The sequence below is a fragment of the Perna viridis genome, chromosome 15 (genome assembly GCF_037379345.1).
Source record: "Perna viridis isolate PV_CMFRI_1.1 ecotype Kerala chromosome 15, ASM3737934v1, whole genome shotgun sequence".
NCBI classification, from domain to species: domain Eukaryota; kingdom Metazoa; phylum Mollusca; class Bivalvia; order Mytilida; family Mytilidae; genus Perna; species Perna viridis.
Window position 1 is genome coordinate 4,745,398 of NC_142459.1, and position 17,887 is coordinate 4,763,284.

The 17,887-nt window shown below is 35.3% G+C and overlaps 1 protein-coding gene across 1 annotated transcript; it reads left to right on the top strand.

Moving 5' to 3' along the window:
* Positions 1-2,934: 2,934 nt before the first annotated feature.
* On the top strand, positions 2,935-13,597 carry LOC148596654 (monocarboxylate transporter 14-like). The gene is made up of 4 exons (XM_088564294.1): positions 2,935-3,373; positions 5,646-5,789; positions 10,163-11,041; positions 11,813-13,597. The coding sequence occupies exons 1-4, from the start codon at positions 2,941-2,943 to the stop codon at positions 11,956-11,958; spliced, it is 1,602 nt and encodes a 533-aa protein (XP_088420420.1). The 5' UTR covers positions 2,935-2,940; the 3' UTR covers positions 11,959-13,597.
* The last annotated feature ends 4,290 nt before the right edge of the window (positions 13,598-17,887 follow it).

Genomic DNA, 17,887 nt, shown 5'->3' on the forward strand with positions numbered 1-17,887 from the left:
ATTAAAGCCTGACAACCCCAGCATGTAACACGCCAGGGGTACCCCATTCAACCACCTGGGGCGCACATCCCAGTCGCTCTAAGGGCAGAGCGCCCTAGCCCCCGGCTAGGGTTCTGAGCACTATTAAGTCCCCTTTTACGACAAGCTTAGCGCTGCTGCAAGCCTATTCTTTTAACACCCGGACCTGCACGTGGCAATTTCAGAAGCAAAAGGCTTTCTAATTGGATAAAAAAAGGTCACTCATCTCATAGACCAAACTTTGTAAAATGACTCTGCCGTCATTCTCGTTTCTAAATGATTTACTCGTTGGATTTCGACACGACACTGAAATTAGGAATAAGGAATGATTTCTATTTTTTCCGGTCTACGATGTTATTTAAGGTGCACCACGTGATTGATTATTTTTTTCGTATACCAAAAATATGTAACAGTCATTCTTCAAAATAAATATTATCTTGTCATTTTTGTTGTCGATGGTTTCTTAATTTTCTTTATCACAAACAATGTATTTTAAAAAAAAATAATTTAATCAAAGAAATTGGATGTATTCGAAGCATTGCCATTATGTCCATATCTTTCATTAATTGCTCAATTGAATGGACAAAATATATTCTATAACCAGTATAATTAATTGCATCAATAATATATTTTGTTCTTAAATTACATTTATGGTAAAATATTTTCCCTTTAAGTAATTATCTATGTAAAGAAACGCTGCTTTAAGATCCATTTTTCATGACAATTGGTATGATAGATATTTGCTGGCAAGCATAAGTTTGGAGGATTGCCCACCTACCCTCAAACGTATAGCGGATTGCCCACCTATCCTCAAACGTATAGCGGATTGCCCACCTACCCTCAAACGTATGGCGGATTGCCCACCTACCCTAAAACGTATAGCGGATTGCCTATTAAAAGGACACATGAATGTATGGTACAAGACTTTGTTCCAATGTCAGTAAATTTTTTATGTGTGAAAAATGAAATTTAAACATGATGATTACTGCGTCGCCTTTTTTTGGGAGTCTACTTGTCTAAAATACCTCAACAATTTATTAGCTTTCACTGAAATACGCAATTAGTTGTAAACATTTGACTAATGACTGAAACAAATAAAAGACACAAGATATCACCACCTTCCTTAGAGAACTGATATTGTACTGATAAAATTTACAAAGTATGAAATTTAAAAAAAAAGAAAAAAAATATTGCTGGAGCTGTTCGCAAAAGGAATTACAAGTATGGTGAAAATCACCATGTTTCATAGACAATGACTTCTCCATATTTAGCACTATTGTATCCGCTACATACCAAATATCATTAATCAAATGTTATATGCAGTTGAAACAACAAAATTAACTCAGTGAAAATAAAAGCAATTTCATGGTAGGATTATAAACACATGTTACTGCTAGTTATTTATTCAGAAAGAGGCTTAGAAGATAATTTAGTGCCTTAATCGTAGAAATACCACACAGAATTACAGGTAAGTATATTACCAAGACAATCCTTCTTGTATGTTGTCATACAGTATTTTTTTTTTCTTTTTTAGAACAAACGAAAAGTATTTCAGTAAATTACAGCAAAATTTATTATCAGAGGCGATTCTTCTTGTATGGTGTTATAGAATATGTTATCATTTTTTTTTACAAAAACGAAAACGAGACAATAACAAACAGTGATATCGAGTATCAATGACAATTTATGCGGCAGATTTTGTGAAATGGAATCACTCTGTCATCGTTGGCGTCCGTTTACTTTCGTTTATATTCGATAACTTGAGTGAACTTCTCCAATCATTTTAATTCTAAACACATTGTTTTGAAGGATATGGTGGGGGATCCAAAAGTTTTTGGGGTTTTTTTTTTGCCGCACCATTGTGAAAAAAAGTGGCTAAAAAGGGGAAATGGGGGTGATAACTAGAATGCATTGATTAAAGCTTATTGTTGAACCGACATTTAGATGCGTTCCTTTTGAAAATCTGTTGTAAAAGTGTTTTACAGGGTAGACTTTTCTTTAATCCGTTTAGAAAGAAAGGGGTTAGAAATTGTCACATGCCAACATGTCCTTATTTTTTGTAAGATTTAGTATTTTTGTTAATGGATTCTTTTCTATCAACCATGCCCTTCCTTTTTAATCAAATTTCAGACATCTTTTACGGCTTTCGAATTATAAGGGGTGAAAGGACCAATCCCCCCAAAAAAGAAAAAACAACAAAAAAATAAGGACATGTTGGCATGTGACAATTTCTAAAAAAAAAAAAAAAATAAAAATAAAAATAAAGGCTAAAACGTATATATTACAATTGTTTCCTTATTCTCTCTCGTTATTGTAAATAAGACACAGATTTATATAAAATATTTAATTTTACTATTGTTGTATAATTTATGTTGTACATTATACATATCAGTCAAAAATGTTTTAATCTATGCATCATTATGTTAAAAATATATCATGACATTTGGCATATTCGTTTAGAGAGATTTATTGTAACGTGACATTGAAGCACTTTTGAGAGTGGAAAAAAACAAAGACTTATAAATTAACAGACAGAAATATGATAGAAGGTATGATTTAAGTTTTTTTTCAATAATAGTATTTTTTGTTTCGGGGGATTTGTTTATGCACTTTGTTTCAGCACTACACGATTTACAATGATTAGTTAAGATTTTAAAACGTTCGATACATCGACTCTCAAATATAGCCGCAACAATATATCCCACGGATATAACTTTTTGAAAACATTCTATTTTCTTTATAAATCGTTAACTGATAAATATTTTGCACATCATAATTGTCAACATGAACAGGGTAAAAAGGGAATACAAGTATAGTTCCTATCTTAATTATTAAATGTGGTTCTGAAACAAATCTTTCCAAAACAAATTGTCATTCAGTAGTATTTGACCAAAATCTTTCGTATCTTTAGGGAAACAAAACATGGATGAATTTCATGTCGTTGAAAATGAAGATTTGTCAAAAAGCTGTACAACAAGTGAGAAAAACGGCCCGACTTATACTAATGTAAGAGGGAAGACAACATTTGATGTAGATATCACATGTAAATCAGATGGTGCTCAGACAAGAGAAAGTAAACACAAATCGGGAATAATTGACGGAGAAAAGACACAAAACACAAACGAATGGCATGACACAAAATGTTTCCATCATGCAGAAGAGAAGACAGACACGAAAAGACGCCCAAGGAAAAGATGGTTTATACTAATTGCAGCTTTCGTTTCCAATGGATTTGGATTAGGTTTTTGCTTCAACATGTCAGTGTTATATATAGAATGGCTAGAAGCTTTTGGCAAATCGAGCTCAGAGACAGCCTTAGTCCAATCAGTTTGTACCGGAATGTTTATGATTGCAGGTAAGAACTCAAGCACCATAACAGAGCCTGACGTTCGAAATTCTCTCTTGAGGATGCAGCCAGCCCTCTCCGAAAATGCAAGAATCTTGCAAAGTCGGGTAAAAGTGAATGATTGTACGCGATGTTATTCGAATTTCAAACGAGGTATGGTTTAAATAACACCCGCGAATTTCAATAAAAGAGGTTAATAAGAGAGGAAACGAACGTCTGCCTTTGCATGGAGCTTAGTATGAACTATGCTTTTAAAAGCAAACAAGGATGGAAATCTAATAATTCGGTTAGCCTCAAATGTGAATTGTGAGCAACACATTCTGGTTGTTAAAACGAAAGTCTTACTTCCATATTTCAGAATTGCACATGGAAATAGCAAATGGCGGCAATATGAAGGAGTAACCTATTCATTAATACTGAAAAGAATCATATTAGTTTTTGTTTACCCCGTGCAGGTCCGGGTATTGAAAGAATAGGCCTGCAGCAGCGCTAAGCTTGTCGTAAAAGGCGACTAAATAGTGCTCATAAACTTAGCCGGGGGCTAGGGCGCTCTGCCCACAGAGCACCTGGGTTGTGTGCCCCATGTGGTGGAATGGGGTACCCCTGGTATGTTACATGCTGGGGTTATCAGGCTATAATACGGAACCTGACCGCAAACCATAGTGGTGGGAAAGATGCCACGTTCCTCGCACGTTAAAAACCCTACTGTGGTATTCTCCAGGAGTAGGAACCATAGGACTCCGCCACAGGAGGCTAAATTGCCCAACCCTACCCACCTCTCCCTATTTCCAGTGGCAATCAAAATTTGTCGACCCCATTATCCTTGTGTCCCATCCCATTTTTTATTTCATCATTTCATGTTCATTATATGTTTGTTTGTTTGTTGGGGTTTAACGTCGGAGGAGCAATATTTTAGCTATATTCCGACGATGAACATGAAATGATGATGAAATGAAAAAGGGATGGGACACAAGGACAATGAGATCGACAAATTTTGATTGCCACTGGAAATAGGGAGAGTTGGGTAGGGTCGGGCAATTTAGCCTCCTGTGGCGGAGCCCTATGGTTCCTACTCCGGAAGAATACCACAGTAGGGTTCTTTAACGTGGCATCTTTGCCAACAGGGTGCACCACTATGGTTTGCAGTCAGGTTTTCCGTATTATAGCCTGACTACCCCAGCATGTAACACGACAGGGGTACCCCATTCCACCACATGGGGCACACATCCCAGTTGCTCTGTGGGCAAAACGTCCTAGCCCCCAGCTAGGGTTCTGAGCACTATTTAGTCGCCTTTTACGACAAGCTTAGCGCTGCTGCAGGCCTATTCTTTAAACACCCGGACCTGCACGGGGCCATGTTCATTTCATCATCCACTTCGTTTGTTTGTTGGGGTTTAACACCAGTGCAGCAATAGTTCAGCTATAATCAGGCGATGAACATGAAGTGCATATTCATTTTATCATCCACATCATGTTCATCGCCTGATTATAGCTGAAATATTGCTGCACGGGCGTTAAACCCCAACAAACAAACAAATTTATTGTGAATTAACAAATATTTACAATAAAAGTTAGAAATAACACTTTTACATAAATTAAGATTTAAACGAAATAAGTTAAGTTGTGTTTGTGTTAAGAGCTTTGGTACTATGCATGATCAGATCTATTCGTAAATTAACTAATGTTTGTCACAAAGCTCCGCAAATGCCGTAGTAATAAGGTACAGTCTTTGTAAGAATCTTGCAAATTCTGTTTTATGTGATACACCTCGAAAAGTCTACACATTTTTATTTTTGTTATTAAGTTACTTTATTTGTCTATCTACTGAAATGTATAATTTACAGATTATCTCCCTTAATTTTGAACTTAACAGTACATTCTTAATATTTTTTTCTTCCCAAAATCAAGGGTAATATATAAAGTTACATGTTACTCTTTTTTATTGTAACATTTAAAACAAAAATTAAAAAAATAAAAATGTGTAGGCTTTCCAGCCACGACTCAGTCACCATTACAGGATTCTTATATTGTTTTAGGATGATTTAATATATTATTTCTTTATTAATCAGAATGAACATTATATGTCGTTTAAACCTTAATTTGCGTAGACAACAACGACAGAAATGTTTTGTTTGTTTGCTTAGCGCTAGTGCAGGCCTATTCTTTATATATTTTGTTTTGGTATCGTGTAATTCTTGTTTGTTATTTGTTATCATTTATTTTAGCTGTTTTTTTTTTCTTTTGAATACAAATTAAGTTTGTATATTTTTGTTTTCAACAGGTTGTATCATTGGAGTAGCAGTTACTAAGTTTGGGCCAAGAAAATGTGGAATTATTGGAGGACTTTTAGCTTCATTTGGACTCGGTATATCATTTTTAGCGACCTCCCTTATATATCTTACTGTATCAATAGGAGTTCTTGGTGGTAAGTGTTCGATGAAGATATAAACAAAAACAAAAAGTCTGTATTATTCTGGTGAAATAGAGAATCTTCCAACATTAAGAAATCTTAAATTTCTACAGTGTAGTAATTTGCGAATCTCGAAATAGACAAAAGATGAAAATGTGAGTCTTTCAACTCGCCTTGACACAACTTTGGACCATTGCACTGATTATCTAGATAGGGATCAATCCTCACACAAAGCTACCGGGTGAAAGTTGTTTTTCATTGTGTGAAAATCGTCAGACGTGCCATTTTATAAGCAAATCGGTGGATGATTATAGAAAAGCCGAAAGCACATGACTTTTAAACATTTGTCTATAAAATAGCTTGACAATAAAAATAAAGAAAGTCTACAAAACACGTTATGAGAGCTTTCGGTAATATGAGGCGTTGAAAAAAAGGGACGATGGCTGAAAGGTGCGAGATAGGATAGACGTCCATTTTTAATCGGATCTAGATAATATGAATATTTTTTGTTATTATTATTCTTGGTTTTTTTAATTTTATCTTTAAATTTTAAATCAAATCGGTTTGACTGGATGTCTATCGCTCGCGATGCTCGGTATAAATTACAGAAGTACTAATCATACAAATATCCCAAATTTCTGTATGCCGTTCACGAGTTTCAATGCACTCATCAGCAACCAACATAAACTTTGAATTGCAGCTTTTTCAGATCTGTTATTCAATTATAATCAAACAGGAGAAAACGATATAACTATATCAGTACTTGTTGTTTACCGATCGCGAAATTTGCGGTATCACAAAATTTCAAACCCCTTAAACTTTGAGGCTTCATTCCTTGTTTTGAATATTATAGAACAATGTTTCCGTGTCTTTCTAATACTATTTCTTTTTACCTACAAATACCACTTGTAAACCATTTATTTATTGATCTCGATCTTCCTTTCTATTTGGTTCTAACTCTGCTGATGGGAAGATTTTCCTTGAAACACAACATACCTTAATTAACAATACATATACTGATATTCGATTGGTATCCTCGTTTTGTATAAAGAGGAACTTTTTGTTTAATATATTGAGCATAGTAAAATTATTTGCTGTTAAGTTTCATGGTTGTGGACTTTTCACATGAAATATGTCACGGCGTTCGTTTTGTATGTTATATGTATACATGTAATATGTGACATATTAGTAAGATTTGGACCGATAATCGTAGTGTTATAATACACCTGTTTAAATAACATTCCGTTATTTAAGAATTGGCAATTATACAAACTTTGGCTATGACAAATAACATAAATTTTCTATATGCATATTGTTTATTGCGCGAAGTGCAATAGACAAAATATGCACATGGAAAATTTATGTTATTTTTCAATAAACAATGATTAATTGTTGGGGTTTAACGTCCGAGCAGCAATATTTCAGCTATATTCATACGATGAACATGAAATGGGTGATAAAATGAACATGAAATGATGATGAAATGAAAAATGGGATGGGACACAAGGATAGCAGGGTCGACAAATTTTGATTGTCACTAGAAAAAGGGAGGGATGGGTAAGGTCGGGAAATTTAGCCTCCTGTGGCGGAGCGCCAAGATTCCTACTCCTATCGAATACCACAGCACGGTTCTTTAACGTGCGAGGAACGTGGCATCTTTCCAAACACGGTGCACCACTATGGTTTGCGGTCAGGTTTTCCGTATTATAGCCTGACAACCCCAGCATTTAACATGCCAGGGGTACCCCATTCCACCACCTGGGACACACATCCCAGTTGCTCTGTGGGCAGAGCGCCTAGCCCACGGCTAGGTTTCTGAGCACTATTTAGTCGCCTTTTACGACAAGCTTAGCGCTGCTGCAGGCCTATTCTTTTGACACCCGGACCTGCACGGGGCTTTAATAAACAAAATTTCTATCATAGCCAATTCTTATAAATTAATTTTAAAACATATTTATGTCTTTAAACATGAGAAAAGTAGCTCTGAATTTAATTGTATAGGGGCATGTCAGTATTTTTATATTCATTGAGATATAACAAAATGATTTTTGTTTGTTTGTTGGGGTTCAACGTCGTGCGAGCAGCAATATTTCAGCTATATTCAGACAATGAACATGAAATGGATGATAAAATGAACATGAAATGAAAAAAAAGGATGGGTCACAAGGATAATAGGGTCGACAAATTTTGATTGCCACTGGGAAAAGGGGGATAGGTAAGGTCGGGCAATTTAGCCTCCTGTGGCGGAGCGCAAAGGTTCCTACTCCTATCGAATACCACAGCAGGGTTCTTAAACGTGCGAGGAACGTGGCATCTTTCCCAACACGGTGCACCACTATGGTTTGCGGTCACTTTTTCCGTATTATAGCCTGACAACCCCAGCATGTAACATGCCAGGGGTACCCCATTCCACCACCTGGGGCACACATCCCAGTTGCTCTGTGGGCAGAGCGCCTAGCCCCCGGCTAGGTTTCTGAGCACTATTTAGTCGCCTTATACGACAAGCTTAGCGCTGCTGCAGGCCTATTCTTTTAACACCCGGACCTGCACGGGGCCAAAATGATTTTAATCAATCAGATTACAATATATATGTCAAATTAATTTATTAATGTTTATTATATAGATCACCTTGACATCTTATATATATATATATATATGTTTTAATATGATGCTTTTTTTTAACAAACATCCATGTTGTTACCTGCCGTGATCAGTTGATGATATATTAAAGAACAACCGCCTGCCTTATTGTATGGGTGTGTCCATCATTGAAGACCGTGTGATGACACGTAGAAGTTTAATTATTAGCTGTTGGGATTCTCATTGACAATCATACCACAACTCTTATTTATAAATTACTCCGTGTGTCTCTAACCTACATATCGTCACATAAAACATTCCAGCGTGATGTAAAGAGATCAATGTTTGTTTGCTATCATAATTGGTTAGGATACACATAATGATATGTTAACAATTATATTTCTTAACTAAATGCATGATCATGTAATGGGTACTTCAAAATAATTACTACAGATATAAATACAAACAAATAAATAAATAAATGAATAAAATAAATAAATAAATAACCCTTATACACCCCGACAACAACAAATAAATATGGCCCCGTGCAGGTCCGGGTGTTCAAAGAATAGGCCTGCAGCAGCGCTAAGCTTGTCGTAAAAGGCGACTAAATAGTGCTCAGAAACCTAGCCGGGGGCTAGGCGCTCTGCCCACAGAGCAACTGGGATGTGTGCCCCAGGTGGTGGAATGGGGTACCCCTGGCGTGTTACATGCTGGGGTTGTCAGGCTATAATACGGAAAACCTGACCGCAAACCATAGAGGTGCGCCGTGTTGGGAAAGATGCCACGTTCCTCGCACGTTATCCTTGTGACCCATCCTTTTTTTCATTTCATGTTCATTTTATCATCCATTTCATGTTCATTGTCTGAATATAGCTGAAATATTGCTGCTCGGACGTTAAACCCCAACAGACAACAGACAGACAAATAAATATGCCCTCTATGCCCCGACAAACAAATAAATACACCCTATACTCCCCGAAAAAAGACTTGTATAAACCAAACACAGGAGGGTAGATATTTCACTTGACACTTTATAGTTACATGCGCGGTAGACATCCTGATTTTTTTTTTATATTGTCACCGATTTTATAATAACTTTTCGGAGTCATTTTTTTCGAATTCTTGAGGCTTTCAGGCTGAAACTGTTGCTAAGAAATACACAACGTTTCAACAATATTTTTTTAAAAATGTGCGAGGAACGTGACATATTTCCCAACACGGTGCACCACTATGGTTTGCGGTCAGGTTTTCCGTATTATAGCCTGACAACCCCAGCATGTAGTATGCCAGGGGTACCCCATTCCACCACATGGGGCACACATTCCAGTTGCTCTGTGGGCAGAGCGCCTATACCCCGGCTAGGTTTCTGAGCACTATTTAGTCGCCTTTTACGACAAGCTTAGCGCTGCTGCAGGCCTATTCGTTTGACACCCGGACCTGCACGGGGCGAATAACTTGTGTAAAAGCACGTCATAGAACTTAATGAAACGTAATCCGTTCATAAATCAGTTTTACATTTTTTTCCTAATTACGAAAAGAAAGACATAGCAAATCTTTTCTCAATTTTTCAAATTAGGTATATTTATGCGTGAATAATGAATCGTTACATTACACAGTAAATTATGTAAATCATTTTTCACATACCTAGACTAGCACATTTAAACTTAGAAATAAATGATTTATAACCTTTTTGCTCTGTGAATAATCAAACTTTGACACTTTATGTTTGTGCAAATGAAGCTATACATTTTTTTCACGTTTGGGCAAATGGCGTTAATTTATATGTTTTTTTCTATTTGTTTTAGGTATCGGTAACTCTATTTGCAATGTATGCGCCTATACAAGTGTGAGTCAATATTTTGGCGGGAAACAAAAGTTTATCGCCTTTGCGATTGTAGCAACCGGTAGTGGCATCGGATTTGCAGTCGTTCCAATTATTACGGAGATACTCATCAAAGTTTATTCATGGCGGGGGACGCTTTTAATATTTGGTGGAGTAGCTTTACATTTAGTTGTAAGTGGTTGCCTTTTTGACTCAACAGTAACAAAAAGATCTAATGGAACACCGCCTGCCATAACCATTGCAACAAATGAATCTATTGAAAAAACCGATTTTTTTAAAAACAGTAGTGACACAAAGGTAGATGACCAACATCAAGGTTTAACTACAAAACAAAGTAGCAGTAAGTTTAAGACGTTTCTAAGAAATATCAGTTCCAGGTTGACAAATCTTTTTGAAAACAAAGAAGTGTTCTTATACATCTTCGGGCACGCTCTAGCCATGGCTGCCTTCCAGCCAGTTTTCATATTTTACATAGATTTTATGCAGTACAAAGGAATTAGTAGAACAGACGCTGTAACTATTTACACATATGGCAATATAGTAAGTGCCGCATCCCGTCTAGTACCAGGTGTCTTTAAACAGTTACCCCACATTAGTGTGCTGTCCATCCCAACTTGCTGCTCTTTCTTGTGTGCTGTGACTGTTGGTTGTTTTCCACTCACAAATAGCTATACCGAAAGCTGTTTAGTTGTGTGTATTTATGGATTAGGTGTTGGTTGTATCTTGGGAGTTCGTGGTATGGCAGTTGATAAATTAGTTTCGCGAGAGAAATACCCTGCTTTACTCGGGCTCAGCATGACTTTGACTGGTGTACTGAATCTCTCTTCTGGTCCTTTATCAGGTACGTTATAAATTATTGGAATGATGAACGACTGTTTATCAATGAATGTTAAAAGACGCATATTTTTTGTACATGAATATAAAAACGCAGTATCAAAATTCATGATAACTTCGACCGTAAAGGTGTATTATACCAATGTAAAGGATAAATGTATCAACTTTTTTCGTTATAGGACTAGAAATGACGCAAGCAACATGAACGCATAACTAACCGATAATTTCCAGCATAATGTAAGAAAACTTTGCATGAACAACTTGGCGGGTGCATCTGGTCCCTGCTCCCAGTTTTCAGTGGAGTCCGAGTTGCTCATTTGCTTTTGTTACTTTGTAGGTATTGTTTTAGTCACTTATGTTCTTTGTTTTGTGTGTCTGTTTCCCATGTCTGGTCTTTGTCTCTGGATTGCATTCTTTTGATTGCCGCTAGAACCTTGGTTCCCTTGGTTACTCGTATTGAAAGCCACACTCTTGTAAATTACATAATACTATATACAAAAGAAAACCTTATAAAATTGTGCTCCATATCTTTTGACTTTTCTATGTATTCATTATTAGTTACTTTCCGCTCTACTTTATCAAATACTATTATGGGACCGATTCTTTGTATGAATAACAACTTTACTTGTTGTTGAGTTGTCTGGGTGTCACATTGGTATAATTCCTATCCTTTACATTCGCATATTCCGATCTTTTTATCTTTTCTCATTTAGAATGAAGTTTGACATTTCGGTCATGAAAATGTTTTTCCTGTTATCACCATTATTTACTTTTTCAGGGTACATCAAAGATCTGACTGGAAATTATGACATTTCTTATTATTGTGCAGCGTTTGTATTGATGGTTACATGTACAATGTTCGCGGTATCAATGGGTATTAGATATTACAAAAAACAAAAGACCGACTCGTATATTTTCTACTGATACGTTAAATATCAAGAATCAATACAGGATACTTTAACTTGCAACAAACAATCAAGACGGTGTTTGGAGGACCAAGGCAGTGCGTGGCATATTAAAACAAAACAAAAAAGAAATTCTCTACAGCAGTTTAACTGCATGAGTGAAGTGTCAATTTAAATGACCACATAGTTTAAGCATCAATGTTCTAATTCAACATACCAGAAGAGAGATTCAGTACACCAGTCAAAGTCATGCTGAGTCCGACTAAAGCTGGGTATTTTTCTCGCGAAACTAATTTTATTTCTAAAAAAAACATCTTTTACCATATGATTTTTAAACACATTTTTGCTCACATGCATTGCCCTTTCTTAGAGCTAATAATACAATATTTCCAGATTATGGAGCATACATTTAATAGTTGATCTGATATTGGCATGTGATCAATATGTGTAAATAACGTTGAATTAGAACATTAAAGCTTACACTCTGTGGTCATTTAAATTGGCACTTCACTCATGCAGTTAAACTGCTGTAGAAATTTTATTTTTGTTTATTTTTGTTTTTTTTTGTTTGTTTTTATAATTTTTTTTCACATGAAAAAAAAATATTTTAAAGGTTTCAGTAGATGATCAATTGGGTGTGATAATAGAATATAATATCCTGCACTTTTGAAATAAGCGCTAAAATAAAAATCCTGTTTTCCCATTTATAATGCTGCAAGTAATCATACCTTTTAGAGGAAAATAAGTCATAACACGCTATGAAAATGTGACCTTCCTGTCACAAATTGTGTAATCCGTATAGAGAGAAGTGCTTAGTATTTTTTTTTTCAAATTAGCTAATGCACATTTACAAAATGTTTTTGTATTTAGTAATTGTAATTTCAGAAAATTTGATAATAAGTTAGTTTGTTGTTTGTTTGTTGGGGTTTAACGTCCGAGCAGCAATATTTCAGCTATATTCAGACAATGAACATGAAATGGATGATAAAATGAACATGAAATGAAAAAAAGGATGGGTCACAAGGATAATAGGGTCGACAAATTTTGATTGCCACTAGAAAAAAGAAGGGATGGATAAGGTCGGGCAATTTAGCCTCCTGTGGCGGAGCGCAAAGGTTCCTACTCCTATCGAATACCACAGCACGGTTCTTTAACGTGCGAGGGACGTGGCATCTTTCCCAACACGGTGCACCACTATGGTTTGTGGTCAGGTTTTCCGTATTATAGCCTGACAACCCCAGCATGTAACACGCCAGGGGTACCCCATTCCACCACCTGGGGCACACATCCCAGTTGCTCTGTGGGCAGAGCGCCTAGCCCACGGCTAGGTTTCTGAGCACTATTTAGTCGCCTTTTACGACAAGCTTAGCGCTGCTGCAGGCCTATTTTTTTGACACCCGGACCTGCACGGGACTGAAAGTCACAGATAGAATGATTCATTTTAATGAATACAAAAATTATAAATTACTGGTATTCGGTGGCGAAGAAGTTTTTGCAGCAATGACTCATATTATTGGCGTTTCCGCATTGTTTGGATGAGCATTTCTTGAAAATTAAATACTAAATGTAAAAATATAACAGAAATTAAAAAAAAAAAAAAAAAAACATTGTTTTGAATGACTGTGGTATCTCTGAGGACTGTAACTAATAAACAAATAAACGACTACCTACTTCTAGAATAACAAAAAAAAGCTTAAATTTGTAACTCATTAACATTAAGATAAATCCAAAATAAATATAGGAAACATGTTTGTTTTTTGTTCTCACAGAGGAATCTACAGTGGCAAACCTTGCTTAGTATTAAGATATGTAAACTGTAAATTTCAGCACATATCTTAGATATGTTCCTGTAAAATATCTCATTAAGCAACGCGACTTTCTTTGTAAGTATAGATTCTAAATCGCTCCTTAAGACTTTGAAAGCATGTAGTTGCATTGTGTCATCCACTGGAAAAAATATTCAAAGCGGTCCCTCATATATGCTACCCACTAAGCTCAACTTAACTCTGTGATTTCAGAGAATTTGATTTTTAGAATTAAATGCACCAATACAACAAGAGAAAATGTCAACAGATTTTCACTCACGAAAATATATCCATGATAAGATTATTCTTACCCAGTCAGAGTTTGTGTACATATATTTTCCGAGAAACGTACAAACAAACTGCTGTTTGACCCTTATGGTCCATCTTAGCAGTTATGTCTGTCAACGACTAGAAATCCTTTAATCAAATACGTGCACAAAAGTCGACGGAACATATCTTAAGAGTTTTTAAAAAATCTGTATTATTTTTTTGCGATTTTTTATATGAAATAACATACAATTAGCAAAAAAGAACTTAAAATAGTAAAACTCAAACAAGCAAACAAATTTCCATATATAGTTTGATTTTTGCTGAACACTTGTATTCATCTAAGATTTGTCTTAACATAATGATTTGAAATATCCAAAAAAAAAACCTGCTGTTTGACCCCCTTTTACTATCTTATTTTTAGTTTGTCAACAAATGAAAATTTAGAACATCAGTTCTGAGGAAGATACCCTAAAGAACACTAATTCCACGTTTAATTCCAATTTGTGAAGAAGATTCCGGGAAGAGTTTATTTTAAAATAAAAAAAACACACACACCCACACAAAACAAACAGCTGAGGCTGTATAGAGACATGATCACTCATTTTGCTTCATAAGTTACATTTAATTTGTTCCGCTACAGTCATTTTGTTCGAAACAATAATATCAACGTAAATGAATTGTTTTTATGAGAAACTACATTAAAAAAGGCATCCCAACATAGGTTAACATTTGAACATAGATAGAACACATATTGCATCTGAATGAACGGATCATAAATACATTTAACCTATCAATTCTAATGATAACACCCACGTTTTCCTTTAAGCCACTTATTTTCAAAAGGAGAGAGGCAAATCCTCTAAAGAACTAAGAGCCCTCTGACATGTCCCGTAGAAACAATGTGTAATTAACACAAAAAAAGGAGTTTTACTGTAGTTATAATAAAAACCCATTTGTTCTATTTTTAGTTACGGTGGCCATTTTTTCCCAGGGGCAATAGGGTATGTAAGTCTCGTCACGCGACGTGATGATTTCATGAGAATGGGTCCTCATTTCCCTGGTCATTTTGTGCAGGTTATTCTAGGAAAAAATCTTTTCATTGAACATTATCCATTTTTTTTACAGGAGAATTTTTTTTTTAAAATGACATCAAAAAAAAAGAAAAGAAAAAGAATATGCACAAAGGGCAATACCTCCAACATGGTACATACTTAGGGGGGAGGGGTAAAATCAGGGTGAACAAGTCACAAAGTCGTGATTTTGTGTGTTATACAATTTACTTGAAGCATTTTCTCAAAGAATTCCGGAAATAAATGATTTCGCCCAAATGTCAATAGTATTTGATAATGTTGTTCATTAATTTGTCTTCGTGTAAATATTATCGGGGTATATCAGGGTTTATTTGAAGGTCTGTTTAAACTCATTGAAGACCTTTTAATAATACGATATGATGCAGGTTAAATGATAATGCATTTGTTGCAAAAGAATGTAATCAAGAGACAAAGACCAGACATGGAAAAAAGACAGACTCAACAAAGAACATAAATTAATCAAAATAATTCATTCAACCTAACAATAGTAAATGAACAACTCGGACTCCACTAGAAACTCGCAGCAAAGACCAGGTGCATCGGTATGGTAAGCCTTCTCAACTTTTTTTAGAAACACCCGCCGAGTTGCTCATAAAAAGTCAAGTCCGGGGTAGACGAAGGAAAGATATGCAATTCCCCATATCTGTTCATTTTTCTACTAACTACTCTACAGTTAAAGTATGGTTTATCAAAATTAATTAGTGTTGAAACTACGCCATGAAATAAAACTGATCAACCGATAAACCCAATTAAAAACAAAGATAACAGAACAAAACGCGTCTATCATCTAATCTGAATGACACATATTGTTGCTACTTATATTTGTCAACCTAACTTGGAAATGGAAAATAGGAGGTTCACTTTTTTTAAGTTTTATTTTCACCAACAAAAACATATTATGGAAATGCCTTTCTCATTACTTCTCTCAAATGAATGTTTTGAAATTATGACATTCAAAGGACTTCATTGACGTTCTCGGACTTAACATGGCTAAATACTTTTTATACTTTTATTTTAGTACCGTTCGTCACAAGAACATGATTATTTACGACAGTTACACGGTTAAAAATCAATAGAATTACATGGTTATACTGTCTGATGTCGTTTCTATACATGTATATGTTTTGTATCCTTACTTTATTTGAAAATTGTTCTAGCTTCGTTTCGTTCCGTTTCTGTTTTTACAGGCACCCCAATATTTATTAATTAGTTTCAAACTGTGGGCCCTGATAACATTTTTGATATACAAGAAGTGGAACATCTTCATAACGGTAGGTGGATTTTTTTGTCTTTTAAAATATTCATAGTTGTGTTATATGCTTACATGTTAAGTATAGAGAAATGAAAACAAAATGTTTACTACCTTCGCCTGAATATAGCTGAAATATTGCTGTTCGGGCGTTAAACCCCAACAATCAACTACCTTCTCAGCTCCAATCTAGTGCAAAAAGTGAAGTGATTTACCTTTATGAATAGCATTTAGGCCATACATAGACTAATTACTAATTAAAATTACTGAACATTTAAAGATACCTAATACTTATATAAATAAAATTTTAAAAAGGCTTTAATTTTCCTAAAAAAAATCCGCAAATATTTACACCAGTTAAACCAATATTCTTGAATTACAAAGGTCTTTTCCTCACCATAAAACGATAAAAAAAAGTTGTTTAGAGTAACCATTCTTACATCAACTGCGACAAAATCCTGTAAACAATATCGTACACAAAAGTAAGGAGGAGAAATTCGATATCATATATCAGAAATAACAAAGCGAAAACGGACGATCAATTACAATAGATGTTTGAAATTCACTCTAGACGCTGCAGCCAGCCCTCTCAGAAAAAGAAAAAAAATCTTGCAAAGTCGTGAAAAAGTGAATAATTTTACGCGGCGATATCCGATTGTCAAACATCGTTTGATTTGAATAATGTTTGTGAATATTGAAAGGCCTGTCTGCAGCGGTAAGAGAGGAAACGAACGTCTGCTGCGTGAAGCTTGATGAATATTTTTTTTTTTTTCGTGTCAAGACTTTCTGCGTATCTTTCTTGATTGATTGATATTCATGCCAGCTTTTCTGATAAATTTCGATCTTCAAATCAATCTTGAACCCCAGTTAATCTTTATGTTTGTTATTGACCTAAGAAACTAGTCAATATACATGTATATTTAACAATTATCGCTAAATGATATAATTCCTTGAATTGCGTGTTTTATTATCACTCTGTCAAAATACATAATATAATGATATTGTCTCGTCGCTTAACCAAAGAGTCGGTCCCTAGCTTGCTAACTGTACATATAAAAAAAGCTATAAATAGTGAACAGTTGATTGATTGTTGGGGTTTAATTTGTTTGTTGAGGTTTAACGTCCGAGCAGCAATATTTAAGCTTTATTCAGACAATGAACATGAAATGGATGATAAAATGAACATGAAATGAAAAAAAAAGGATCGGTCACAAGGACAACAGGGTCGACAAACTTAGACTGCCACTGGAAAAAGGGGGATGGGTAAGGTCGGGCAATTTAGCCTCCTGTGGCGGAGCGCAAAATGTTAAAGTACTCAGGAGCTCCAGGATTTTCAAAATTTAATCTCTTCTTGAAAACATTAATAGAGGGAATATTCTTCGTTGATGTTGGAGGCTGGTGCCTGAGACGAATAGTGGAAGTCGTACAACTCTTTTAGTACGCTATGGTATTGTAAACAGGTAAGTGCAAGTAAGTTATCATAATTAATTTGTTGTCCAGAGATTACTGACATGGATATTTACAATATATGGT

Bases quoted from the DNA above. Each gene is read 5' to 3' on its own strand.
- LOC148596654 (XM_088564294.1), top strand. From the start codon at position 2,941: ATGGATGAATTTCATGTCGTTGAAAATGAAGATTTGTCAAAAAGCTGT. The intron at 3,374-5,645 runs GTAAGAACTCAA...TGTTTTCAACAG, and splicing joins CGGAATGTTTATGATTGCAG to GTTGTATCATTGGAGTAGCA. The intron at 11,042-11,812 runs GTACGTTATAAA...TTACTTTTTCAG, and splicing joins CTCTTCTGGTCCTTTATCAG to GGTACATCAAAGATCTGACT.